Consider the following 26,674-nt stretch of genomic DNA (forward strand, 5'->3'; position numbering starts at 1 on the left):
TAAGGATCCGACGAACCCAAGCGCAGTATTGAAGGAAGGGACCCTAAAGGCATGCTCGAGAGCTTTCAGTCATGAAAGCCCATCCAAGAAAAAGACGAAAGTAAAAGGTACACCTTAAGGACATTCAGCAAAATACAAGAGTGTGCAGGTGGAGAACAGCAAACCAGCAAAGAAGGAAACGACAGGCAGACAATCCAGCACACAAGCGGTTTCTCAAGGCAACGCACGACCCACCAAAAACGTGCACGGGCACTTGTGTCAGCGAGGCCGAAATGTCAATCATCGAGTGGCTGGAAGGAAACTCATACGGTGGTGTGTAACCGGAAGGTTCTCATGGTGTTGACTCCATCACCAAGCCAAGTAAGCAAAACATCAAACACCTCAGATAGAGATCAGATAGAGACGGAGACGTGCTTTGTATTTGCTGCCTAATCTACTTGGCCCCGCAAGAAGATGTAGAAAAGGAGGAAGAGGACGAAGCGGGCGTGTGCACGCGCCACAATCATCATCAGTGTAGGGGTTCCACCACATCTAAAAAAGAAGCACGGGTCGCTCTGTCTAGGGCTCTGGGCCGTGACTCGCGGTAGCTTCCGAGCCTAAGACCCAAATTCAGACTGTGGACTGGGCTTCGGAAGCCGCCATGAAGCAACGTATTCTGGCCACCTCACGGAGTCAAGAAGAAGCCCATCATTCATCAAACAACTCAATGATTGTTGACTAAATAAAGTTGTTCCTCCTCCTACTCCTTTAAAACGCCAGAAAACTGCGGGCTACATATCCAAACCCACATCATGATGCAAAGGCAACTGAAGCCCTGATGCTACGAAAAATACAGTGGAACCCCCATAATACGATTTTCAAAGGATCGCGCAAAAGCGTCATATGGAGAGAGTGCGTATGATTGGGTTATGGGTAAATGCCAGCCTAGTAGTCTTTCTCACACGACAGGTGGGCTAAGAATGAATTTAAATTATTATATGTAGCACATTCTTAGGAAATTTGCGAACTTTTAACTCAAATATAAAGTTTCCAAAAATGAAACGCCTATTTTGTGCCCCCTCCCCTTGACAGCATCTGTTCTAGCCCGCCAGCCATTCACCGTGTGTACACGGCCCCTGTGCCATCCGGCACTACTTATACGCCTCGAGCTTTGCGATGGCTGCGCTGCCTGCGCCGCTTTTCCGCGGCGTCAACGGGATGAGTGCTGGCTGACTGATAGGGGCTCATGCGATGTGTTTCTTCTCTTTCACTTTTTTTTTCCTTTCTGAACCCTAAACAACTTGTTATGGTCACGTCTGTAAGCAAATAGTACGTTTAGGGCACTTGAAAAAGCAGTTGTGGCTTGATCGCGCACTGGGACTCCAACAAAAGTTATCCAGGGACGCGGGTCTGTGCGCTTCCTGAGCGCTCTTACGGGTGTCCGGCATGGCAGCACGGTATCACCACTGTCAACGCCGAATATGTGAGGCACAAGTGAATTCTAGTGTCACCTCGTTTAGACCTGATACTGGCACAGTGAGAGGTCGGTGTTGCCTTGCAGCGCGGACATTGAATGCTGCTGCTTCATTTCAAATATATACGTCGTAGAAAAATCTGTCTCAAAGATGTTGTTATCCGAATGCCTGACACCCACCTGAGCCTTTTAAGGGAATACAAGTCACGCAAAAATGTTGAGCACAGTGCAAGGTTCTGCGTTGTTAAATATGTCATGTCTTAAAAGTAAGAACAAAGGAAAGTTAATGAAACCACGGTATAATATATGGTGTGCAAGTCAGGCAGAAACAGAATATATCTGACAAAATGGGAAAATAAACATACAGCAGCTTCGGAAATGCTTCTTCTAAACTTAAGCCAGGTAGTACTCACCAGACCCAACCAGATGCGAAAGAAGCTGACGTTTAAATATAGTTGTGTCCAAATGCAGAACGAAATCAAAGAATGAACGTTCTAGTAATCACACACACACACACAGACACTATGCGTTTACTTTCCTCTTTTTTGACTTAAACGAACAGCTGATCACTTGGCGGACGCATTTTTTGAAGTACAGGGTAGGCAGTTGACAAACGACAAAAGGTGTCGCTGAAAGAGTGATATCTGATAAGGCCCTCTGATCTTAGTTTGTGCTGTTTCTGCAGGATCCCTGTGTCATATGGTTATGTTTTGAAGAAGCGTTTGCTGCGGACGTGGCTTGCTCTATAAGCTTGTCACTACGCGGCTCGTGGAGGATATATGCAGCAGATGGTGAATGTTTGTGAGATCCCACTTAAGGACAAGATGACCCACCATAAAATTCTTTGTCAGGTGCTGTTTGCCAGGTATAATTTTGCATTATCCGCTGTACTTCTTTCGTAGTATCACCTTAAAATCTATGCCACACTGCTTGTCCAGGGTGGTAATCAATATCCGAGATAGGATATTGGCAACCGTAACTGGCTTATGTGCTGTCAGGTATGAGTGCTCTGCAAGATTATGTAAGCGCACAAAACCGATTTACACCGTTGTGTATAGCCGTAGCATGACCATCTGAGGAAACGCTGCTTACGGAGACATAGTAAATTTCAGGGCAGGAAAATGACAATCAGCTCCACGCATATGCCAGCTTCGCGACATTGGTCTGTGACGAACACCTGGCGCCAACACAGACTGAATGTACCACATTAGGATCGCGTAATACACGTTTACAATCTCGTAAATACATCACAGTTACAAACAGAGGGACTGCTCCACATTAATATTTCAAACGCATGCAAACGGTAAACCTCAGTTGTGAACGTGACCCAAAAGCAGTGGCGGCAGTGTGGAGCGGGCCGGAGCGTCCCGCAGCTGCTGCAAATACAGGCTGCTAGGGGGATTTCAGTGGCGCCCATACAGGCAGCGTTTGAGGCATATAGCCCGCCAGCTTTGCGCTTAACGCACGCTAAATAACGTTGATGTGCTGGATCAGATTGAGAAGGAAAAAGGCAAGAGTGCGATGAACGATAGTACAACGATGAGCGAAATGAACGATAGTACAAGGCGGTGATAGCAAAAAGCAGTGTGTCGAACCGAAAAAAATAAGGTTCCGTTACGGTTTTGGTTAAGGCGAAATCATTCAGTTCCGGTTCAGTTCCGGTTTGACAAAATCAGATACCGAACCAGTTTGCGAACCGGTTCGGGAGCTTGAACCAGTTCACGAACTGGTTAGATGAGTTAATTATCACTGAAATTAGAAAAAATCATTTAGTAGTTTAAAACGACAGTCAAGTCAAAATACAAACAAAAATTAAAAATGCTGCTGTTCCCCAAAGGCAGTGGCGCAACTCCAAAGCAAACTTTAAACAATTACAAGATACTAGAAAAACAGATGAAGTGGCGATGATTTACCACGTACTTTCTCGCCCAGACTTTATGTTGTCCCAGTGACTATACGTAAATCCACCACCAAGAGATATGATGGTGGAATATATTTTCTGCCCTTTCCTTCTTCGTTGAAATCGCAATCGTCGCTATATCGCTATGTAATTTCCCGTCAATCGGCGGCCCAGAAGGCGCCTTCGGAAAACTGGCCAGGGCGGTCGTTCTACTAAAGCGACGCCATTTTGAGATGTTGCAAAATGCGCACAAAGAAACAAGCTTCAACACAAGGCCAAGATGGCAGCGATCGGGCGGCTGCTTCGCCCGCGGAGCGCGCGGGAATTTGAAACAACTTTTGCCTGATTCGGGGCATTTCGTGGCCCCGAGGCATTTCAAAAGAAGATTTTAGAGTATTTCCCGATGGAATTTAGCGTTGATATTTTGAAGGCAGGTACTTAAAGGTATAATTATTCCAAAAACTGGATTTTCTCGAAATCGACATTTTGGCCATTTCTGACTATTCTAAGACCCGCGTCCCCCCTTAAAAGAAAAACTGGCGCATTTGATGCCCCGTGCTATATCTCTGCTCTAAGGCGCAGCTTATGTTGCAGGCTGGCAGACTTATTTTAACCAGCTGGTGATTTTAAACGTGGATCAAAACCTCGATACACGGACGTTCTCGATTTCGATCTACTTCACAAAAACAGTCGTGGGGAAGGGATATCGAGGCCACTTGTGGTCAGCAGCAAACGGCTTAGCCATTAGCCACTGAGCAGCTCCTGCGGTCACACTTGTCAAGTAATACAATTTCCAGGTGTCGGACCTTTAAAACAAACTATGACATGCAAGAAGTTTGCACACATCAGGTGTGGGCTTTCGCTGTTGCACAGTGGAGCACTCCTGCAGCCTGATTGCTCCAATAAAGTCACAGCTAGGGAAGGGAAAAGTAGTTCTATATCCCCTGCAAGCTGCCGAGAATGAAATTTCGTCTGGTCAGGTTGCACTACGCTCGCGCTTCCAGCAGCAACAGACCATTGCTACATTGGTGCTCATTAATTTCCCCAGTTGCTACATAGAGCGTGAAAGTGTCCTCATGGGCACGGCAGCATCGCTGGAATTCGGATGCATAATCCCTTCATGTTTTTCATGCAGTGTTTCGCTACCCTGCTTCTGCTTGAAGCGGGATGCGCGGAGCAACAGAGCTCGTCACATGCGACGCAGCTAATCAACGCAACCCTGCCACACGTGCCAACCATGCTGGCGATCTTGAGCCAAAACGACTCGTGGAAGGACCACCCCAAGTCAGCGACGGTTATCGCCGGAGCTTACCACAGCGCTACCCTGGTGGCGGATTGGGCCTGGCGGACTACGAAACCTGGCAGCGAACATCGACTGGCTCATGGGCACGGCAGCATCGCTGGAATTCGGATGCATAATCCCTTCATGTTTTTCATGCAGTGTTTCGCTACCCTGCTTCTGCTTGAAGCGGGATGCGCGGAGCAACAGAGCTCGTCCCATGCGACGCAGCTAATCGACGCAACCCTGCCACACGTGCCAACCATGCCGGCGATCTTGAGCCAAAACGACTCGTGGAAGGACCACCCCAAGTCGGCGACGGTTATCGCCGGAGCTTACCACAGCGCTACCCCGGTGGCGGATTGGGCCTGGCGGACTACAAAACCTGGCAGCGAACATCGACTGGCTCATGGGCACGGCAGCATCGCTGGAATTCGGATGCATAATCCCTTCATGTTTTTCATGCAGGTAAGAAGGCGGTATGGCAAATGCATCCGATCAAATAATGTGTGCCTGATTGTGCTGCCGTGCCCATGGCTGCTTTGTTCGTTATTTTGGGACTTGGCTTTCTGCGTTAAAGAACTGTTATTACTTGGAGGCGATATAGAGACAAATCCTGGCCCTGACTTGGAATCCATTTCGAAACAACTTGAACTAATTGCTCTTGACCTGAAAGATATTAAGGAACAACGACTAAAGTCTATCGAAACTAAGCTTGAAAGCCTTGCGTTGCTTGACAAGAAAGTATCCTCCTGTATAGACCAAGTCGCTCACCTGCAAACTACTGTGCGTACATTAGAACTTAAGATTGATGACCTCGAAAATCAGTCAAGAAGGTCAAATCTGCTCGTATTTGGCGTCCCGGAGAATGAAAAAGAAAACAGTGCAAGCCTTGATAAGCTAATTAATGAGACCATTATTACAGATATTCTTAAATGTTCCCCGGTTTCCATCGAAAGAATCCACAGACTAGGAAAGCCTACACCCAACAAGCAAAAAACAATAATTCTGAAATTAGTTGACTCTCGCGAAAAAACCACCGTTCTCAAAAGCTGTTCAAAATTGAAAGGGACGAATTACTCGATTAGCGAAGATTTCTCAGCCAGAGTTCGGGATATAAGAAAGAAGCTCTGGAATTACGGAAAACCAAAAAAAGAAGCTGGAGATAAAGTGGCGCTGGCTTATGACAAACTTTGGATAAACGATGAGCCCTTTTATTGGGATGATGTGAGCAATAAAGTTATCCCTTTAAAAGCTGTACCGAACATTGCGGCGCAATCAAAAAACCAGCGAGAAGACGACCCCAGTGCTTCCCCCCTGATGCTAACCCCGTCTTCTCGATCCAGACGAGCAAACCAGCTTCCGAAATAAGCTTCATTAACGTAAATGCCCGCAGCATCCTTAATAAATCAGAACACATGGAATCATTACTGTTGGGCCTCACGTAGCCATAACAGAGACATAGCTAACAGCTGATATCACGGATGACGAGATATCTACGCCCACTTACTCTGTCGCAAGAAAAGATAGACCCACTCGTGGCGGGGGCGTGGCCATATTAATAAAAAACACTATTCCTTTCACTGTTCTCCCAGATGTGGAAAACGTGGAAGCACAATCTTTTGCAAACTAAAAATTGGCTGTCAGAGTGTCGCTGTTGGGTGCGTTTATCGTAGTTCCTCGAGCGATGCTGAAGTTCTACCCTCCTTGTATCACTATATAGGGTGTATTCACAGAGCCTTGGACCGCGCGGCGGCGCTACCAGCGCGGCGGCGGCGATGCCATATTCGAGGTTGCACTCCGCCGCGCGGGCAGCGCGTTTCCTGACGCGAAACGTTGTTTGCGGCGTGGTGCTGGCAAGAACGTTCGTGTGGACGGTGTTTTTCTCTGCGTGATTCGTGTGTTTGAGAATGCCTGGTCGTAACGAGTAGCCAGCATTGTTTTCGCTGCGAAATTCCGGGTGCGCTGTTCACGTCTACAACTGCAGACCCGAAGCAGACCGAACGACAAAAGCAAGCGCGCAGTCTTTTTTTTTTGTTGTTGTTGTATCGAAGCGAAGGCAACGGCAGTGCTTGAAGGCGGTATGATTTCGCGTGACGAATGCAACTGTCCCCGTGCGCTGATTTCATTATTTCCTGCGTTGCTTGAAGTGACCGTGGCACGAGTTGAGAAAATTTCTTCACCCAAGGCTGCGAGGATATTTGATGTGGTGGTGGCGTGTGAGAGAGGAGCTGGTTTTACCGTTCCACCCAGGCATGTTGCGCACTTCTTGAGGATTATGAGAGACGGTGAGGTGCTCTGGCGACAGTGTTCTTTGCGTTGAACGCACGGAGGTCGTCCATTTGAGCTCCTAATGAAGTGGAACAATTACGCACAGGGTCTGGGTGGAAACCATCGCGAGGTAAGTACGTGATAAAATTAGGTAAGGTGGTGACGACAAAGATCCCACCGATGAGTTTCAAGTCTTCCTTTCGGTAAAGACCAAACGGAAATTATAAGCAGAACAAGAATATGGAACACGTACGCCTTGGCTACTTCGAAAGCAGCGCAGAGACAAGTGACAAAGGCTGCTGTAGTTTGTCACTGCATACGTTATGTTAATGTAATACGTCTCTGCACTTTTTTTGAAGTAGTCAAACTGTGTACCCAGCGTCAAGCTTTAGTGTCTGATCACGTAACACGCTTGGTCATTAGAGAACAGTCGAAGGCGACGAAAAAGAATTGGATCAATTTGGATGCCCGCAATTAACTGGGAAGCGATATTGCATGTACGCGTGCGTCCACCTCAACACCCGAAGTATAGCCCATGTTGAGGCTGCGAGGCCAGTATGGTTCATCTCATCCATAAAGTACGCCGGCTACCTTAATTTGTGAACATTTTAAGCATGCGAATGTTTCAAACATGTGACGAGGTGCGAGGTGAAAGCTCCGGCGCCCATCGTCCCGGGGCCCACCTAGATGAAACGGGTTCCAGCAGATTCGATACTGATTAGCCATATTATCGATAACTTCTTTGAGAATTCGTCGAATGAAGACAGACAGCCTTCAAGCACTGCCCTAGCCATCGCTTCGAAACAGCGAAAGGAAAAAAAAAAAAAAAATACACGGCGCGCTTTTTTTATTTTGTCGTGCGGCCTGCTTCGGGTCTGTGGTTGTAGGAGACCAGCGCAGTCCGGATTTTCGAAGCGAGAACAATGCTAGCTACTCGGTAGGACGAGGCATTCGCAAACCCACGAATCACGCAGAAAAAACACCGTCCACACGAACGTTCTCGCCAGCAGCACGCTGCAAACCACGTTTCGCGTCGGGAAACGAGCTGCCCGCGCGGCGGAGTGCAACCTCAAATATGGCGTCGTCGCCGCCGCGCAGGTAGCGCCGCCGCGCGGCCCAAAGCCCTGTGAATACACCCTATAGCTACACACCTAAAAGGCACCAGACTGATCTTGTTTGGCGATTTCAACGTCCCTGATATCAATTGGCAAGCCATGACGTTTCATTCTCCGAACTCCGATATAGTCTGCGATATCATGCTAGATTTTAACCTGCACCAACTAATAAAGCAACCCACGCGCACGCAAGGAACAACGTCTAATGTTCTCGACCTAATATTTATAAGCGATCACTACTCACCCGAAAACAGTAAAATAGATATATTTGAAGGCATATCAGACCACCAGCTGACGTATTGCTCTATACCGGAAGAAGGCCGACTGGTTTCCCTGCCACCACCGACAACGTTTCACGATTTTATGAATGCTGACGATGTAAGCATACTCGACCATTTGATTCACGAATACGACGGCTTCGCAAAGCTTGAGACGGAAAATTCAGCAGACATAGACAGACTATGGCACAAGTTTAAAGATATAATCTTTTTTTGTATTAATAATTACGTGCCAACCAAACGCAAGAGGCCTAATAAAGGAAACCCATGGATTACGCGAGATATCATCCACGCCAAACGAAAGGTGAAATGGCTAAGAAAGGCACGAAAAGCAAACTCTCAACAATCAAGCGAAAACCTACTTGCCACGGCAATTACCACTCTTAAATCTAAAATAAAGATTGCAAAGTCTAATTACTTCACTAAGACCCTGCCTAGTTTTATGAAGAGCGCTCCCACAAAATTTTGGAATTACTTAAACCCCAAGAAACGTAATGATCAACCCACATCAGCTGAAGACAACGTAAAAACAGCAAACTTACTTAATACCTACTTCCAGTCTGTCGTTACAGTCGGTGATGGTAACTTACCACCCATAGGCCCGTTTAATCACGGTACTATGGGACCTCTCACGGTAACCGAAGCCGGAGTATTGAATCTTTTATTAGCCATAGATACAAAGAAATCCACCGGACCTGATAACGTACCAAATATTTTTCTTAAAAGATACTCTGAATGGGTATCAAAATATTTATGCGTTCTTTTTAATAAGTCATTAACTGTGGGTAGACTGCCGAAAGAATGGAAGCTTGCCAAAATAATTCCGGTACATAAATCGGGAAACAAAACGGATGGGTCTAATTTCAGGCCTATTTCTTTAACCTGTACGGTGTGTAAGATTCTTGAACATGTAATCCTTAAACACATAATAACACATCTTGAACGTGAGCACTTCTTGTCCCCTTGCCAACATGGTTTTCGGAAGGGTCTCTCGACGACCACTCAACTGTTAGAGCTCACCCATGATTTATCACTAGAGACCGGAAGTTTAGGCACTAAAAAAACGGGTTTTAGGCGCCTATTGAAGGCGCTCAAAATTGAAATTTAGGCATATATAGGCACTAAGTACTACCATATAGGCATATATAGGCTCGAATAATATTTACTCAGGCGGCGTATTTCAGTGCAATTTTTCGGTTTAGAGTAAACACAGGCTACAAACATCGGTATTTTGAAAATGCAATTTTATTTTCTTCATAAAACACTCAAGGGTGACGATTTCAAGATATCTAGGGTGACGCAACACTGTGCGAAAGGCTGTGGAAGCAGTGGCAAACAAGCACCATCTCCAGGTTTTCGGGCTTGAAGTTGTGCCTTCTGTCAGTCAATATCGTCTTGTACGCAGAGAAAGAACGCTCCACATCCACTGAGGTTAGCGGAGCGTACTTGTACTTTGGCACGTTGGATGTTTTGATTCCATCTGGAATCGCGGTATGTCCGCCGCTCAAAACCTCAGACAGTTCCGTCAGCGTCGAAAATCCGGGATTTCTGTCCAACACAGACTTAAGCTTCTCTATAGCTCTGTCAGCAACCGGTCCCCTGGGAGCACTAGCGAACCTTTCCTGTGCGTCCAAAATCAGCTGAATATTTTCAGTCAGCGTTGTGCCCGAACTTTCAAGTTTCTGTATTGTTGTTGCCAAGAACGTGAAATGGGCACACAAATAGGCCAAGTCACATGCAAGTGTAACATCATGTAGAACCTTCTGGGCCCTTCTCACGGCGACACTCTCATCTTCAGCAAAGCTGCTTACAACAGCCTTGACACCGTTTAAGTGTTGGTTGTAGTATTCCACTGCCGTCAGCCAAGTTCCCCAGCGGGTAACAACAGGCTCCGGTGGAAGAGGTACACCCGGCAGCTGCTCCCTGAAAGCACGAACGCGGGAAGGAGCCTTGAGGAACACCGCCTTCCCTACAGCTATCAGTTCGTTGACCGAACTGAACGACTTTCGTAGCTCTTCACACACCCGATGAATCCCGTGAGCAAGACAAGTGACGTGCAATAGTTCTGGGTAAAAAACCTTGAGAAGTGCACCAGCCTTAAGCATATAAGCTGCTGCATCTGTGTAGAGCAGCAGTACTCGGTCGTCGTGGGCTCCGGAGGGGTACAGAAGCTTCAATGACGAGTTCACGAAGCGGGCGATGGTCTCTCCGCTAGTTTTTTCTAGCTCTTTTGAGCAAACCAGGAAGGGTGTTGTTTTCTCTTCTGCGTCAAGCTTTCTGACTACAAAGTGACCGAGTACTCGTCCGGTGACATCTGTCGTCTCGTCCACAGAAATCCAAATGTGGAATTCACCGATTTCTCTTCTAATTTCTTGTAGCGTCTTCTCGTACAGTGGTCGCAGGTACTCCTTGCGAAGAGTCGACTCTGATGGTACCTTTTGTTTGCAGTACTTTTGCAAGAAATTCTTGAAAGTCTTGTTTTCGATTTTCGCCCAAGGGATGTTAGCAGCGACTAATGCTTCGCACAGGTCAGCGCTGAATTCACTTTTTTTTTCCTTGAGCAATACTTTCAGCCAGGAACGATTGTCTTGATGTCGACGGCTGGTTGCGCAGAGCATTGGCTTGATGCAGTGCTGTTCTTTCATGCTGCTGCAAGTGGAACTTTTTTTCACAGGGTACCTGCGCGAAGAAAACAGTAACGAAAACTAAGATATTGCGTAAGGCACGTGAAACGTTGCTAGTGTACTTTTGCTTTTAGTCATGTAGAGTTGTAAACCTGACAATAGCTCAAGGAATGGCGAAGTTGGCCAGCTGCGCAATAGCAGGTAACCGTTTTTAAAATCATGATGCTTATACAACAATCCGATCAACACTGTGCCGGAAATTTTCAATAAGGAAGCCAGTTCCCGAATTAGGTTGCAAACATTGCACAACAATGAATAGCAGTTACCGTAAAAAGTTCTTAAAACGCACATTATTGGCAAGTTCTGAGCATTCAGAATAAATTTAGCGTAAGCACTGTTGGAGGCGTCACGTTTACGGTTGGTCCAGTGTTCACGTCAAGTGCATGATATCGTTAATTAAGATCAAGTGGAAAGTATTGTATTCTCACCTGCTTTCCGCAGGGTTGGCAGAATACTGTTTCTCCGTCGACGGTGTAGCACTGCGATCCACTGGTCCATTGCCGGATAAGGACACTTTTCGGCGTCTTAATCTTCGGCATTCGTCGGCAGGCTTCGGACGGATTACGGAGAGAGCAGAAACGCCAACTACGCTGACGTGCTGGCTGTAGTGATAGGGTCAATAGGTTTTCTCTTAATCTTGCCACAAGCTAGCCTCGCGCTGCCTCTCTAGGGCACGCTCTAGCCTCGCCCGCGTGCAATCTGCGCTGCAATATTCTCGACACCAAACAAATCCGACCTTTTTTTTTTGGGGGGGGGGGGGAGGGATTCGCGAGCAATTTGTAATTGTTTTGCATTGTTTAGAAAGGCTTTTCGAAATCCCGTCCGAGGTAAATAAGTGGGAAAGGGTTCAGATTTATTTGCAATTTTTTAAGCAGAAGGAAAGGCGTGAAAGTCAATGTTGCGCATCTTGCCGAGAGAGTAGCTGTGCTTTCCCGCAGTACCGTCCTGGCCTTGAGAGGTAGGGCTTTTATTGGCCGGCTCCCTCGCAGGCTGGCGCTTGCGCGCTATCGTTGGGGGCGCTAGCAGACGACGCGCCGACGGAACCCGCAAGAATCTTTTTATGCCGCTAGCATTCAATAAAAACCCTTAAAAATGCTAAATACAACGTTTTCAATTGCTCTCTTGTTTTCTTCCAAACAAGCCAGTGCGAACCCATTTCCAACGCCAGCGCGCCTCGTCATTTTCATTACTTCATACCCCCATTCACAAACATACTGTTTTCTATACTCGCTGCACGCCGACTGGTTGGGGGACAACGCGTACTCTTTATTTTCACCTTGCATGCCTTGCAGACTAAATTCGACGAGACCATTCCTCAAAACACGTGTTCTCCTGTCTGTGACAAAACAATTTATGCCACTGTTAGCACTGTATTATTGCGCGAACAATATATAGGGCATTTCGGGTAATATTTCCGTCGCTACGCGTCACTCTGTCAAACAGCCAGCGACATAAACCCAAAAACGGTAAAGTGAGATAGCGCTTAGAGATCGCCGGCTGCGTGAGTGACGAGAGCGACGGTGCTAAGAATACTTTAACAGGAGTGCGACTGAGCGGCAGCTGCCTCTGCAGACGTGCCCGTCAGTCACGGGGAGTCTCGGCGGGTCTCTGTGACTCCTGCCACTGATTGCCCGCGTTGTATAATTATCGAGCACGCAGCCAGTTTAGGGTGGCAAACGAGGAAGAAATGAAAAATACTGCGGCTAATGGCGATACTGGCAGACTACAAAAGGAAAGACAGGCAGCCAAAGCCGCTGCTAGAGCGAGAAAACGAGACCGCTGAGATTATTAGAACGCTAAGCATGGTTGGCATAGTGTAGGAAGAAGATGATGATATTTTTGTGGTTATACGCTTTACTGAGTGGGGTGAAAGAAACTCTGCGTGGCGGATGTCTGAAGAGAAAGGAATGAGCATCGGGCGAGGCCTCAAGTTAGCAATGGAGAGAGACAAGATGCTCATGCATTCCCATCAGTCCAACAATAGATTTCCTTTTTTTCCATCGAGATATACGACTGATTGAGGCAAAGTCTGTACTCGACAGCACAAAAAAGGCATTTATAGGCGCTTAAAAGCTTGTATAGGCACGAACCTCAAAATAGGCACGTATAGGCACAATCAACTATTGCTTAAAATGTTCCCCTTCCTTTAGTTCATGCTTATATGTTAAATAGGCTCGATACGGACTGGAATAAAAAATAGGCATTTTGCCTAAAGTTCCGGTCTCTATTTATCACTAAGCATTGACGGTCAGAAGCAAATAGATTTAATTTTTTTGGACCTATCCAAAGCGTTTGATCGTGTACCACACAAAAAACTAATTAAGAAACTTGAATCCACGTTAGGCGATGGGGTCATTGTTAACTGGCTCATTGACTACTTGACGGATCGGCAGCAGTTTGTTCTAGTCCAAAAAGAAGCGTCCGAAATTGTCCCGGTCACGTCTGGCGTTACACAGGGTAGTGTCCTGGCTCCAATTCTCTTCCTCATTTACATAAACGACCTACCTGCCCAATCCGGAACCAAAATCAGGCTCTTCGCAGATGACTGCATTATTTACCGAGAGATTAATTCACCTGATGACCACATAATTCTAAATGAAACGTTAAAATCTATTTCCAGGTGGTGTAATGATTGGCAGATGAAAATAAACGTACTCAAATCCGCTTTTTTGATCGTAACGAGGAAAAAATGTATTTCTGAATTTGCGTACACGATGAACGACACGCCCCTTACCAGGGTGACAGTGTATAAATACTTAGGGCTCACCATGACGCATGATCTTAGGTGGCGATCCCATATCAACAACATTACATCATCCGCTCTGAAACGGCTATTTTTTCTCAGGCGCCACCTGCATCTCACGCCCCCTGAGACAAAGCTGCTTGCGTACAACACATTCGTCAGAACAATCTTAGAGTACGCAAACATCGTCTGGTTCCCTTCCGAAAGAGTGCATATCAACAAAGTCGAAGCAATACAACGGAAAACGGTTAGGTTTATATTCAACAAATACAAAATAACAGAGTCACCTTCCGGGTTATTAAAAAAAGCTGAGTTGCTGACCATGCAAAATAGGGCGAAATTAGCGCGTTTAAAGTTCCTGTTAAAGCTGAGTTGCTGACCATGCAAAATAGGGCGAAATTAGCGCGTTTAAAGTTCCTGTTCCAATTGCTTCATAATCAGATGAACATTAGTACCACAAACCTCATCTCGGTCGTACAGACACGACCGACGCGTAATAAGCACTCTTTTACACTCACTGAATTCCCTTGCCGCACTAACTGTCTCAGGAACTCCTTTTTCCCTCTAGCTATAAGAGAATGGAACAAACTAAGCCCATCCATCACGAGTGCCACTTCAATGACAACATTTTTAAAACTTGTGGAAAAGAAAATGGTGCAAATTTAGTTTTTTTTAAACCTAACCATGTGGCGCTACCCGTATTATAAACTGTCGTCATCGTCTGTTTGTATGTGTTACTCTGAGTCTTTTACAGTTCGATTGCTTTTATGGCTGTATGTTTTGTTGAAAGGATCAACCAAATGTATACCTTTTCAGACATAAAGCTGTGTGAGTTTGCTTTTAGTGATGTCAGAGTGTATTAATGCCAGTAATATGCACACGATGATCACTGAAACCGCTCTGTTATTATACATTGTGCGCTGTATTGCTATGCATTTAGTACTGACTATCACATTCTGTGACGCATTTTTTACACTTCAATGTACTTTTTTTTGCCCACCTGCTATGATCTCTCACGAGATTGGCAGTATCTCTAAATAAATAATAAATAAATTGTCTGGAGGGGAAAGTGCGCGAGCGGGTATGAAGTTGATGGTACGTGAAAGAAAAAAGGCCTGAATTCTACTGACAGTGCAATATCAACAACGGAGGGCCGAACCGTTTCGGCATGAACCGGTAACTGTAATTTCTTTTTTCCGTTCAGTTCCAGTTCGGGTTAAGCGTGCTCAAAAAATAACGGTTCGGGTTCAGTCCTGACAAAAATACCGGTTCAGTTCCGGTTTTCGGTTCGGTTTGGTTCCGGTTCGACACCCTGGCAAAAAAAAGGAGCGGAGCGACAACATGGTTTCGAAAGACACTGATAAGCCGAGAGCAGAGATAGAGCGAGAAAGCACTGTGAAAGGAAGAAACTTGCATCAAGCGGGTGAGAAAAGCAGGTGTTTGCGTCATAAGACCCAGGGATGTATCAGCGGGGTTCCACTGTACGAACAGTTTCATTTATAAATCTCGCTGGGCAAAGGTTTTCCGCCAATGGCACGCTGCTACGCCGAAGACTGCAAGCGAACTGGAGAGACTGCTAGCCTCTTCCATGCCACGTGGGCATGCCCACACCTCGGAGAAGTGGTGTGGGTGGCTCACACATTACAGGACCCACCACCGACTTCATAAGAATCATGGGAGGCCGTCCACCAGCCCTGACTAACAGATCCCAGAGGACTTAACCAGCCAGGCGAAAACGGGGGCAAGAGCCACTGCAGCACTGTACTAAGGGCTCCACCTGTGATTCCCTCACACTTCTCTTCCCCTCCACGTTCCTCCATCTTTACAGCAATAAACTTTATTCATTCACTCAGTCGTACCCACAATCAGACTTCCCACACTAGAGTGGAGCAATTGTCACCCTGCTGGTGAGGCCACGATGTTAGGACAAAACATTCGGCCGTAGTCAGGTCCCATAGAATAAAATGGGATCTTTCTTTATGACCCCCCTTTTACTGTCCTGCACAATCCCTCTGGCTAATGACCGCACAAAGGTACCTGCTCCCTCCGATCTCATTGGAGGGAGTGTGCGCAACGACCCACCTGGTCCCTGCTCCCTGGGCACTACTGGTGGTGGCGGTGATCCTTCTCCTCGTGGGCTTTCCTCCGGATGTGACGTGTGAAGGCCATGGTGCAGAAGACGCAGGGGAAGGGCCTCTCCCCCGTGTGTGTGCACGTGGGTGACCAGGTGACTCTTCTGGGCAAAGGCGTTGGGGCACAGGTGGCATCGGTAGGGGCGCTCCCCCGTATGTATGCGCTGGTGCCTCTGCAGGTGGCTTGGGCACGTTGTCGAGAAGCTGCACTGGTGGCAGCGCAGCAGCCAGCGACCAGCCGGGGAGTCGTGCTGCACCTTGTGGCCATTTGGTGAGGGAGAAGAGCCTGCAACCGAGAAAGAGAGGGAAAATTTCAGTGCCCTTCCACTCTGTGTGAACAAGGATCACCAGCGGAGCTCTGTAGCATAATGTTAGAATAGTCTTAGCTGCTAATTCTCACAGAATTTTGTTTCCAGATAGTTCTGGTAAAACGACAGTTCTGACCGCTTCTTTTATAAACACACTCCCTCTGCAGACAGCCATGTATTGACAGCGCACAGCGATTCTGTAGAACAACTTCACCGTAAACTTATGACTAGTATATGAAACTCAGCATCTTAGTAATCTTTGCAGTTGATTGCCACAATTTGTAGCGGAATACTCTATAACACACAAGTTAGCCATTTTTTGTTATCGTTGTCCTTCCAGAGATGGCAATGCGTCACAGTGCAACAAACAATGTGGAAAAGCCAGACAGAGCTTACATCAACCCCTTCAAGTTGGTTTCACCTCCAAATAAAAAGCACTGCTGCAAAGACATTTCTCCAGGGGCAACACGACCAGTCATATCAAGTTATGCAGGACGCAGGATCGTGTTTTTATTTTCTATGAGTTTTTTCTATACTGGTAACCGGTTTTTGCGTGGCGGAGAAACTCGCTCCAGAGAAGCATGACACGATACCAGCACAGGCTGTAGACACGGCCAGCGCTAGAACAGCTGCGCAGTTAAAATAGAGCCCTTCCACAGATGAACACACTGACTGAATCAGCACTAAGATTTTATAGATGACAGTCTACCTTAAGCTACTTAAGCATGACAATTTTGACCAGTGTGTCTGTCCCTCTAACTGGCCTTCTGGCCAAAAGTTGAGCCCATTTATCAAAAAGAATTAAGTATCTGCAGAACTGCTTCACACAACTAAATCTGATGTCCTCATTATTCATTGCAAGGAAAACATTGGAGACAAAATGTAAGTACTTAACCGGTAGGTCCCGTGTTCTTATAGTAAAGAATTCACCCGGGTTGTTTTATGATCAATGAAAAAAGGGTGGCATTAAAAATGGAGCAGAAAGACCCCAGCATGTGTGAGGTAAACGAAAGCACGAATGCGCTCAAGTAGTTGTACGCAGAGAAAGAAAGAAAACATAAAGAAAAAGGGGTGCGCACTGTCCCAACAGGTTGCTGTGAGCATTTGAAAGGAGGGAAAATAAGGTCACACTGGACAAACCTCTGTACAGCTAATCACAAGAGAACCGAGACAGGGACGGAATAGTGCGAGGGGTTGGAGTGGAGAGCAGAGGAGTTACATGGCACAGGAGGCACACAACTGTCTTTTGACATTATTTGTAGAGCAGATACATGGCCAATTTCTTTCAAACTGCCTTGGAGCCTTCCCGAAAAAATTGTGTCCATGTTTAACCTCTAACAAATGAACCAGACAAAGTTCCATTCACGACAGTCACGCAAGGAATAGGGCAACACAAAGCTGTTCTCCGCCCAATGAACCTAAAGGGACACTGAAGCAAGTGAGTCTATGTCCTATTTGTGGCCTCGTTATTAAGCGTCGATTGATTGATTGATTGTAGGGTTTAACACGCTGACACAATGCAGGCGATGAGGCACGCCGTATTGGAGGGCTCCGGATTAATTTTGATCACCTGCGGATATTTAACGTGCGCCAAAATTTCGTACACACAGGCGTTTTTGCTTTTTGCCTCCATCAGAAATGCAGCCGCTGCAGCCGAGAATTGAAGCCGCATCCTTGTCCTCAGCAGCAATAGCCACTGAGCCGCCGCGGTCGGTCATTATTGTCTTCCACCTGATTAATTAATTACTTAAAGACCTCTAGACTCTCGATTCATTTATAGCAGGTGGCAGATCACAAAACCCTGTACACCAACTATGGCAACCCTATCAACCGCTGCAATAAAGCCATACTAGTTTGCAGTCTGTTTTCATGCTATGTATGCTTCCCAAACTTTAGATTTTTTTTGTTAGTGTGAACTGTTTAATACAAAAGCATTAGTAGACTCAGTAGGTGAAAAACCTGGTGTTACCAAGGGGAAAAGAAAAGCACACAACATGGCTGACGGATGCTTCACACACACAAAGGAAAGGCCAGTATCTCAAACAGTACAAAACTAGCAGAAATTAAAGCATGTTCCTCAGAAAAGCTCCCAAACCGAGTAAAGCCACTGAGTCGAAAAGAAAATCGATCAAATATGAATCTGGGTGGGAACCAAACCCAGGGCTTCTGAAATGAGAGACAAACAGGCGTCCCCTACAACCCGGTGGCTCAATGGCTCCAGCTAACTGAAGGCGTACACACTGAATGCACTGTGGCATCTGACTTGGAAGCGAACGTTGGATACATGTACCGAGGCTTACATTTGTAGTTCGGAAATGCTGATTGTGCAACTAGCAAACAAGCAAGCCACAACACGATTATCTTCAAAATGCCCGCTTTGCTTAGTGTTCAACAGCAGTGCCACCATTAGGCACCTATACTGAAACCCGCAATCAAATATAACTGCTTCAACAGATGGTGTGAAAGCAGTGCGAAAATGGGAAATGACAAAGGTGCGAGGGGAAGCGATAATACGAGGGCATTTTCAGTAATGGCACATTACTGCACTACCATTAAACTATATCACAAGGTGTCTCCGTAATTTTTTGTTTGTTCACTCTGCATGTTAAACAATGCTATCTTAAATTTAGCCCTGACGGATTGCCAGTATGTCATCATAGCCAACGTAAACAAACTATTGGGGAGAGTGGCATGAGAAAAACAACACTTTCAACTCTGCTTTTCTCCTCAAACATGTGTGTAAGTCAACCATAATCACTTAAAACCCAGCTTATATATTCCAGACAGACAATGTTGACAATATAGTGATGTATCCATTTACGCGAAAAGATGTTAGGCAAATTAGCAGCCGGCTTATGCACAGTTCCATGCATTGTCAAAGATTGGGGAAATGGCTGCAACGATAAAAGATTAAGAATCGCAACGAAAGAAAAACATCTTCATTTACACACGGCATTTTTCGTACACCACCCAAGTGCTTCATTTAAACATGTGCTCACAACCACAGCAGCATCCGTAACAAATCACAATAACACAGCAGTCCGTAACAAATACACTGCAAGCTCAAGCACTGGTGGAGGAGGCAGCAAGGAGGCAGCACAGACACTGCCGGGAGTGAAAACAACGAAATTGGTACGCGTATCATTGTCTATTGTTTGTCTTGCCGTTCACAGCAACCACTGCAGCAAGCGGCCGCGATTGGCACCCCGTAAACACCACAAACTGTTTTCTTGGGCATCCGGCCAGCGATCTTCACACCGAAGAGTCCTTCAGTGTTTTTGAAACACTTTGGCACACGCAAGAAGAAATGGGAAATTCACTTGACAAACTTTCAAAACAACCCTCCCGTTGGGAGCCGCCACTATTGATGCCATCTTGATGCGACTTTGCAAGGCATGTTGCAAGGCCAGGCTAAAGAGAGCAAAACAAAAAGGACACTTTTTGACGCAGACAGATACGTCGCTGTAAACAACATGCATACTTTTTAAAACGCGTTTTACATATGTGGAGTATTCTTGTGGTGCCAGTCACTCACTGGCCTATATTGTTTTGTTTTGTTCATTTGTGTATGCAAAACCGAACACAAGGCGGCGGCCGATCGGCTCTGAGGCCGACAAAAAAAAAAGAGGAAGTAAACGCCGCTCCGCCTTTTTTTATTGCGATTACCAGATTTCATCCCAACTTTTAATGCAGAATTTCTTGCACTCCTTCTTGTAATCCTGAAAGTTGATTAGGCGCATTCTTCCGTGATGTTACTCACCGACTCCCTCCCTGTCCGTGTGCATGGCTCCCGATTCTCAAAACTTTTTACTCCTACGTCCCCTCTCACGTGCGGGAGATTCGGCTCGCTTGGCTGCCCGGCCACTGTGGGTTAACCTTCAATGAAACCTCTGATATGTATGTGCGAGAGCCTCATTGAGCTTCGGCAGCGTCGCCCCCTCGAGACACCAGCACCTGGCACCGGGCGAGCTGTTCGCATCAGCACTACGCTCCCGGGATTCGTAGCAAGCGGTCAGCACCCACCCAGGCTATCCATCAGGAGGTTGCTGCACTGCTGCGGGACGAGACGGCCGGCCTCCTGCAGCTCTACTCTGACGGCTCGGTGCAACCGTCCATGGGCAGAGCTGTGGCAAAAGATGGACACATTACATGTCCATTTTGCTAGTTGGTGGCTACTCTGAGACAACCGGGACGACACCTGCTATTAATAGTTCAAATCACCGAGACTCAGTTTTGCTGTCTTTGTTGCTAGTGCTTTCTGAAAGGTAAGTTTTAACGTGGTTCACATAAACGCCGTGGTTGCGAAATGCGCACTTCTCAACACGACAGCGCAAACTTCACTGTCGTCAGCAAACTGCTGGCAAGAGCACAGCCCGCCGTGCATCCTTTTACTGTCGGTCTTTACAGCGTCATTTCATTTCATTTATTTACTCTCAATGCTCCGGGCATTACATAGAAGATTGGCTAACAAATAAAAAACATACAGTAAAAGGCAATGTTACAATAACTTACAATTCAGAGTTTCAAATGGCTGTTTTGGAGGCGTTGGCCTCGGGGATTGATGCGATAAATGCTGGAAGGTGCTTCCAGTCGCCGGAATCTTTGAGGACAAAAGAGTTGAGATATTGGTTCATGTGGCTGAAAGGAATGCCAACTTGGTATTGGTGATCACTGCGTGACATGTAGGTTGGGCACGAAAACAGTTAATCGGAAAGGGCTCTATGAGTATGATATATCTTATGAAAGAGACACAGACATGAATTTTTGCGTATAAGTGAAAGGTTATGCAGGTTAGGCATGTCGAGCGAGCAGCAGAAAAAAGCTGCTGGGCGCCCGGAACAGCGTGCTGTCTCCTTAGGTGTTGCGATTCATTTGACAGTCAAGCTCCCAGAGACTAAATAAAACAGAACAATTTCGCATCAAACTGCTTGTTGGAGGTGTGAATTCTTGAGCCGTTGTGAAGGCGCCCCTGGCCCGCACGGTGGCTTGTAGAATAAGCTTTGTGACTTCGCAAAACTGAAGCGGCTTGGTATGTTATGCTCCGTATTTGCAGGCATCAGTCCTGCCAGTGAACCCCTGACCCGCTTGATCCACTGGGGCTAAAAGATCGTGCTGAAAAGGCTTCTGACACAGCCATGATCTGCGAGTCCATTATGTGTGACCGAGCAGTCAAATCGTCACATCCCTGTGGTCTCCAGTCCTACGAAGTGCCTCAGCCTAGCTGTACCATCTGCTGAGAAAGAACGTGCCAGCTGTTCAACCCAGAGAGAAGGCCGTGTTTGGAACTTTGTTGTTCGGTTATGAGTGACGATTCTAGCAACATTTGGTGACACCGATAAATGCTGCACGTGTCATTCCTGCCAACTTCATCAGTGTTTGAGCTTGTTGCTTGTTTGTTACAAAGTGCTCTCTTCCCATTGTTGGTCGCCCTTGTTCAGTGCCCTTCAGTTGCCGTCTGACGCTGCTGTGGTTGTCGTCTTGCAGATGTCTGACGTGCCCGGCTGTTGCTCAGTGGACTTGCTTAATGATGAACTTAGGTGGCGTATGAAGAATGCCGTGTCAATGATGAGTTTTTAGTTGATTTGATAGTTTAGCGTCAAGCTTGCGAAATTTAACCCGTACTTGTCTCTGCATAGCTATTTATAATCTGGCTGATAGTCTAGCTAGTGTCTAATAGCCTCAAGGGCCACTTTTGTCAGTTGTGAAGTTGTCTAGTTTGAATTGGTAAGCTAGGTTTTAAGCTTTCATGGATTTACGCGCATTTCTGAATAGACAAAGCGCAGTCAAAAGTGCCGCTTTCCTCGTATCATCATCAATAATATATTATTGATGTCAGCTATGATGGCACAGGGTGAAGCCCTCAGGGCTCAATTGAACAGACTGCCGCCACCATGTTTAACGTTCAGTGAACAAACGCGAAATTGCAAGGACACCTTATGATGCATTGAATGGAAACGCATTATTGAGCCATTGATGAGCATGTTCCTTCATTATCATTTCCCCCTCGTGCCTTTCTCCTTTCCCATGTTTGCACTCCTCACGCACAATCAGTTGGGAGGGTATCGTATGAATGCAGGTTTTAGTAGACGCTGCATGATGGCGCCGTTGAACACCCAAAGCAGACATTTAGCAGCAAAGCACAGTGTTACTCGCTTCATTGCTAGTTCTCTAATTAGTACGCCCCAACTATGACAGTAGGCCTCGGTACATGTTTCTAACATGTGTTTCCAAGTTGAAGGCCACAGCACATTCAGTTGGTGCCATCTTGAGTTAGCTGGAGCCACTGAGCCACCCTGGTGTTGGGGATGCTGTACATCTCACATTTCAGATTTCTTGGGTTTGGTTCCCACCCAATCCATATTTCCTCAATTTTATCTTCGATTCAATTGCTTTACTTTGTTTTCGGGAGCTTTTCTGGGAAACATGTCGGCAGTTTGAGCATTCTTTCACCTTAATTATTTTGCATTCTCTAAGATGGCGGCCTTTAGGTTGTGCATGTGTGAACCATCCATCAGTCATGTTGTGTGCTATCTCTTCAGCCGAGGGACACCAGGTCTTTGACCAACCGAGTTTGCTACTGCTGTTGCATTAAACAATCCAGACTAATAACCAAGGCAAAAGCTGTAGCTCTGAAGGCTAGCATACCATGGAAAGACATTCCAAACTAGTGTGACGTCATTGGTTTTTTTTTTAAGCTCGCCGTGGTCATTGTGTGAATATTTCTGTTCTGCTACCTGCTAAAAATAAATCGAGACTATTGAGTCTGCTAGTAATTAATCAAGTGGAGGACGGTTCATAATGCAGCCACAAATAGGACATGAACTAATTTGCTTCAATGTCTCTAAGTTCATTGGGCTGGCAACAGCCTTGTGTTTGCTGATTCCTTGCGTGACTGCCATGGATGGAACCTAATCTGGTTCGTTTGTGAAAAATGACTCGAGGATGATTTATTCTGCTTATTCTGGTGGGTTCCACAAGTGGCCAAAATGTTGGCAGTGTATCTGCATGGTTCACTGCAAATGTTATCAAAAGACTATCGTCATCTGCCACTACACCCTTCACACCCGTCGCGCAATTCCCTCCCCTCTCACTCCTCGTGCGATTAGTTGAATGTAGGTTTGTTCAGTGCAGTTCAATTTTCCCGCGTTCACTCTGCGGACAGTGTAAACTCCGTTCTTTATCTTCTGTCTCTTGCTCTGCCTAGGACAGTGTAGCTCTGTTTTTTTTTGTGCTTGCTTTTACCTTGCCTGCACTGGAGTCTTTCCACATATTTTTAATGGCTGTTTTTCCCCCCTGATATCGTAAAAACTAACCCAAGGTATATTCTTGACTGAAAGAACACAGCAGCTACTAATTACGTATTTGCATTTTCCATCAATTGTGCCTGAGGTAGCCTTTGCGATAAATAATGGGACATGTATGAGTTAGTCCAGCAGATTTAGTTGTTTGGAATGGTTCTGCTGACATGTTCTGTTTTGCGAATGGTTCAACTCTTGGCCAGAAGTCAAGAGACAGGCAGGCAGACCAAAATTTTTGCATTTAAGTAGTCCAAGAAAGACTTCCTTGTTTGGTTCATTCGAAAGTTTGCCGTTTTAAAATAACACTGACAGCACGTTTAACGCAAACTTCACTCAAGTAAGCTGTATATAATGATGAAAACAATAGGCATGCAACATCTTAGCTATTTTCCTCCTCTGTACTTGTGATGTATTATGGGCAGTATGCTGGAAGTGGCTGAAGCTGACAAAATGCAACACAAATTACAGGGATTATAAGCTTGCAGAACGAGCTTCCTACTGTTAAGCTTAGTGCACATTTTTTCTACAGTTGTAAAACAATGTGCATTGCAAACAAACGTCAGGGTAAAAGCAGCAGTTTTTATGGCGTGCAGTATGTCTGTGGATGTTGAACACCCATCAGGCACGTTGGGCTTGTCTCACAATGCTGGGCAACTGGCATAACTCGGTTTGTCAAGCATACCCAATTTTTCACGATTGTTAACTAAGAACAGTAACAAAAGCCTGGTACAAAGCTGGTCAGAAACAAAGTTCGCACATGAGTCCTTCAGAGGTATTCACGTGATCTGTGAAGGCAGAGGGTAAAGGAGGCAAGGAATAATGGTTCGTCATTTGCAGCAGCTCTAGTCAATATTAATAGTTTTTGTTTTATACACATTTCCTTCGAATGTCATCGCTGGTGTTACAAAATCCACGACCTAACGGGAGACCCGAAATTTTAGCTTAAAATGTTTAATTTCTCAGTAATAAAAGCATCATTTGCTGCTGGGGATACTATAAACCACCAGATCTTTCGAAACCACCAGATCTTCCCCCTCCTCCCTGTTGCAGGCTGTTCCCCTAATGGCCACAGAAGGCAGCACGACGCCCCACCGGATCGTCGGCTGTTCCACTGCCAGCAGTGCAGCTACATGACACCCTACTCGAGTGACCTCAAGAACCACATACGCACGCACACGGGCGAGCGTCCCCACCAGTGCAACCACTGCGGCAGAGCCTTTGGGCGGAAGAGCAACCTGGTCAGCCACCTGCGCATCCACACGGGCGAGCGCCCCCACCAGTGCGGCCACTGCGGCCAGGCCTTCATGCTGAAGACCAGCCTGGTCAAGCACCTGCGCAGCCACACTGGCGAGCGCCCCTACCAGTGCAGCCACTGTGGCAAGGCCTTCACGGAGAAGGGCAGCCTGGTCAACCACCTGCGCATCCACACGGGTGAGCGCCCCTACCAGTGCAGCCACTGTGGCAAGGCCTTCACAGAGAGGAGCACCCTGGTCCACCACCTGCGCATCCACACGGGCGAGAGGCCCTACGAGTGCCACCTGTGCCCCAGCACTTTTGCCTTCAATAGCAGCCTGGTCCGCCATGTGCGCAGCCACACAGCCGGGTATTCGCTCCGCTGACTCCTATGCTCCACAGCCTTGGCACGCTGTCAGGGGATGCTTGGTGCGGCAAGAGGGGAAGGGCTCAGCTGTGTGAGTGTGCGCGCAAACACAACATTCTTACAGAGGAGGTTTGTGCAGCATGACAGAGGTGGGGTCAGAGAGGGGGACCCATTTACCCTACAAGACCATGCTGCAAGCAAAAATTTCGCTGACGCAATGTGGCCTCACCAGCTGGGTGACAATTGCTCCACGCTTGTGCGGGAAGTGCAACTGTGGGCGGGAACTGTGCATTTGTCTCAGGAACCCACAGCATATGGCCCATTTGAACACGCGCTGCAGCTTTGCAGACTGACGCAAGCGAAAAGGAGCACTTTTATTGGAAAGAACAATTAGGTATCACCATCGATATGCGTGCAAATGCACTAGCTGTGTGTGTCTCATGTAATTTGCCACTGCGATTGTTCTTCTGTCAGTAAAAAACAGTTCACATTCAGTTCTTGTCTCGTCTGTTCCTTCTACAGGTAACCGATAGGTGCACCTATGAACAATCGGAGAGTAAGGAAACACAAGACAAACTTACGTCGGTTACCCATTCAACTTTGTTTCTGCCATTTGGCAAATGCGTGGAATAAGGTGGCACAAACCATAATGACAAAGAGACAGAAGGGAAGTGTCATTATTTCTTGTTTGAAACGTGCTGATACCTGAAAATGGCATTATATAAGTGGATAGCCATGTTACCCTATTTATTGATATAGTGTGGTTCATTTCTTTGATATATCTGCTAAATGGCAAAAATAATCTGCGGTGCACAGTTGACATTAGTATACATACTTTTGTGTGTTTCTTCACTCCATGAATGTCTTTATTTGAACATTACGACTCTGCACAATGAAATAGCCAACAACCTCTGTGCCCCCCCATCTTACTTTTCACAAATGAAATACCGGGGGATCCCTTCTGAAATGGGGATGGGAAGGAGCAACTGTTTATAGCAACAATGCGGATGTTTCTAGGGGGCAGCTAGCGGAATTTCCTGCCAGAAAAATTTAAGTGGTTTTTGGTAGCTTTCTCCCAGAAGCAGGGCTATCGTTGCTGCAAACTCTTGTCCTTCCCTATGTAAAAGACCCCAAAATCTTTAATTTCCACTTCTAGGCGACATCTGCATCAGAAACACGACTTCGGTGCACTCGAGAACTACAGCTGGCCTTCTTTTCCAAAGAACATCTGAGGTGCTACGTTGCATGGGTTTGATATGTATAGCTCCCAAAGGGGGCGCTCTTGATAGAATAAATTTGTGGGTCGATACAGCTCCGTCTGGTGTTGATACGATTTACTGTTTTTTTTTCTTACTAGAGATGAGGTCACACACTGTCTCTCCTGGTTTATAGAAGTGCAAGGTGTTACATTTGGAGCCTGTCAATCCTTTATGTGTGACATGCATAGATGTGCACACAACACCAGGAAAAGGGCAAGTTTCCTGTGGAACGGGCTGTTTTGAAATGGTAGCGGACACCTGCATTCTCTTCGGAGTTTCCCATGTGGCCTATCGTTTTGTTCCTGCGTCGGCTGTATACAATCAGTTTGCCAGAAAAATTGTGCTGCTAAAAGT

At 46.4% G+C, this 26,674-nt stretch overlaps 2 protein-coding genes across 2 annotated transcripts in view; one reads left to right on the forward strand and one right to left on the reverse strand.

The window, feature by feature from the left end:
• LOC144179815 (uncharacterized) overlaps positions 1-16,199 on the reverse strand; it is a gene marked incomplete at its 5' end in the record, with an annotated part of 31,302 nt that extends 15,103 nt beyond the window's left edge. Inside the window, one exon of the mRNA XM_077708248.1 lies at positions 15,806-16,199. Within this exon, the coding sequence (XP_077564374.1) occupies positions 15,806-16,199 (394 nt within the window). The remainder of the gene's footprint in view (positions 1-15,805) is intronic.
• A 7,906-nt stretch (positions 16,200-24,105) lies between these two features.
• Positions 24,106-25,555, forward strand: LOC144178955 (uncharacterized). Its single transcript, XM_077707105.1, has one exon. It carries the CDS (start codon positions 24,409-24,411, stop codon positions 25,078-25,080), a length of 672 nt encoding a protein of 223 aa, XP_077563231.1. The 5' UTR covers positions 24,106-24,408; the 3' UTR covers positions 25,081-25,555.
• Positions 25,556-26,674: the final 1,119 nt, after the last annotated feature.

Source organism: Haemaphysalis longicornis, unplaced genomic scaffold (assembly GCF_048455015.1).
Source record: "Haemaphysalis longicornis isolate Haplotype H1 unplaced genomic scaffold, Haemaphysalis longicornis Haplotype H1 scaffold_4, whole genome shotgun sequence".
Lineage (NCBI taxonomy): Eukaryota > Metazoa > Arthropoda > Arachnida > Ixodida > Ixodidae > Haemaphysalis > Haemaphysalis longicornis.

Bases quoted from the DNA above. Each gene is read 5' to 3' on its own strand.
- LOC144178955 (XM_077707105.1), top strand. From the start codon at position 24,409: ATGTTTAATTTCTCAGTAATAAAAGCATCATTTGCTGCTGGGGATACT.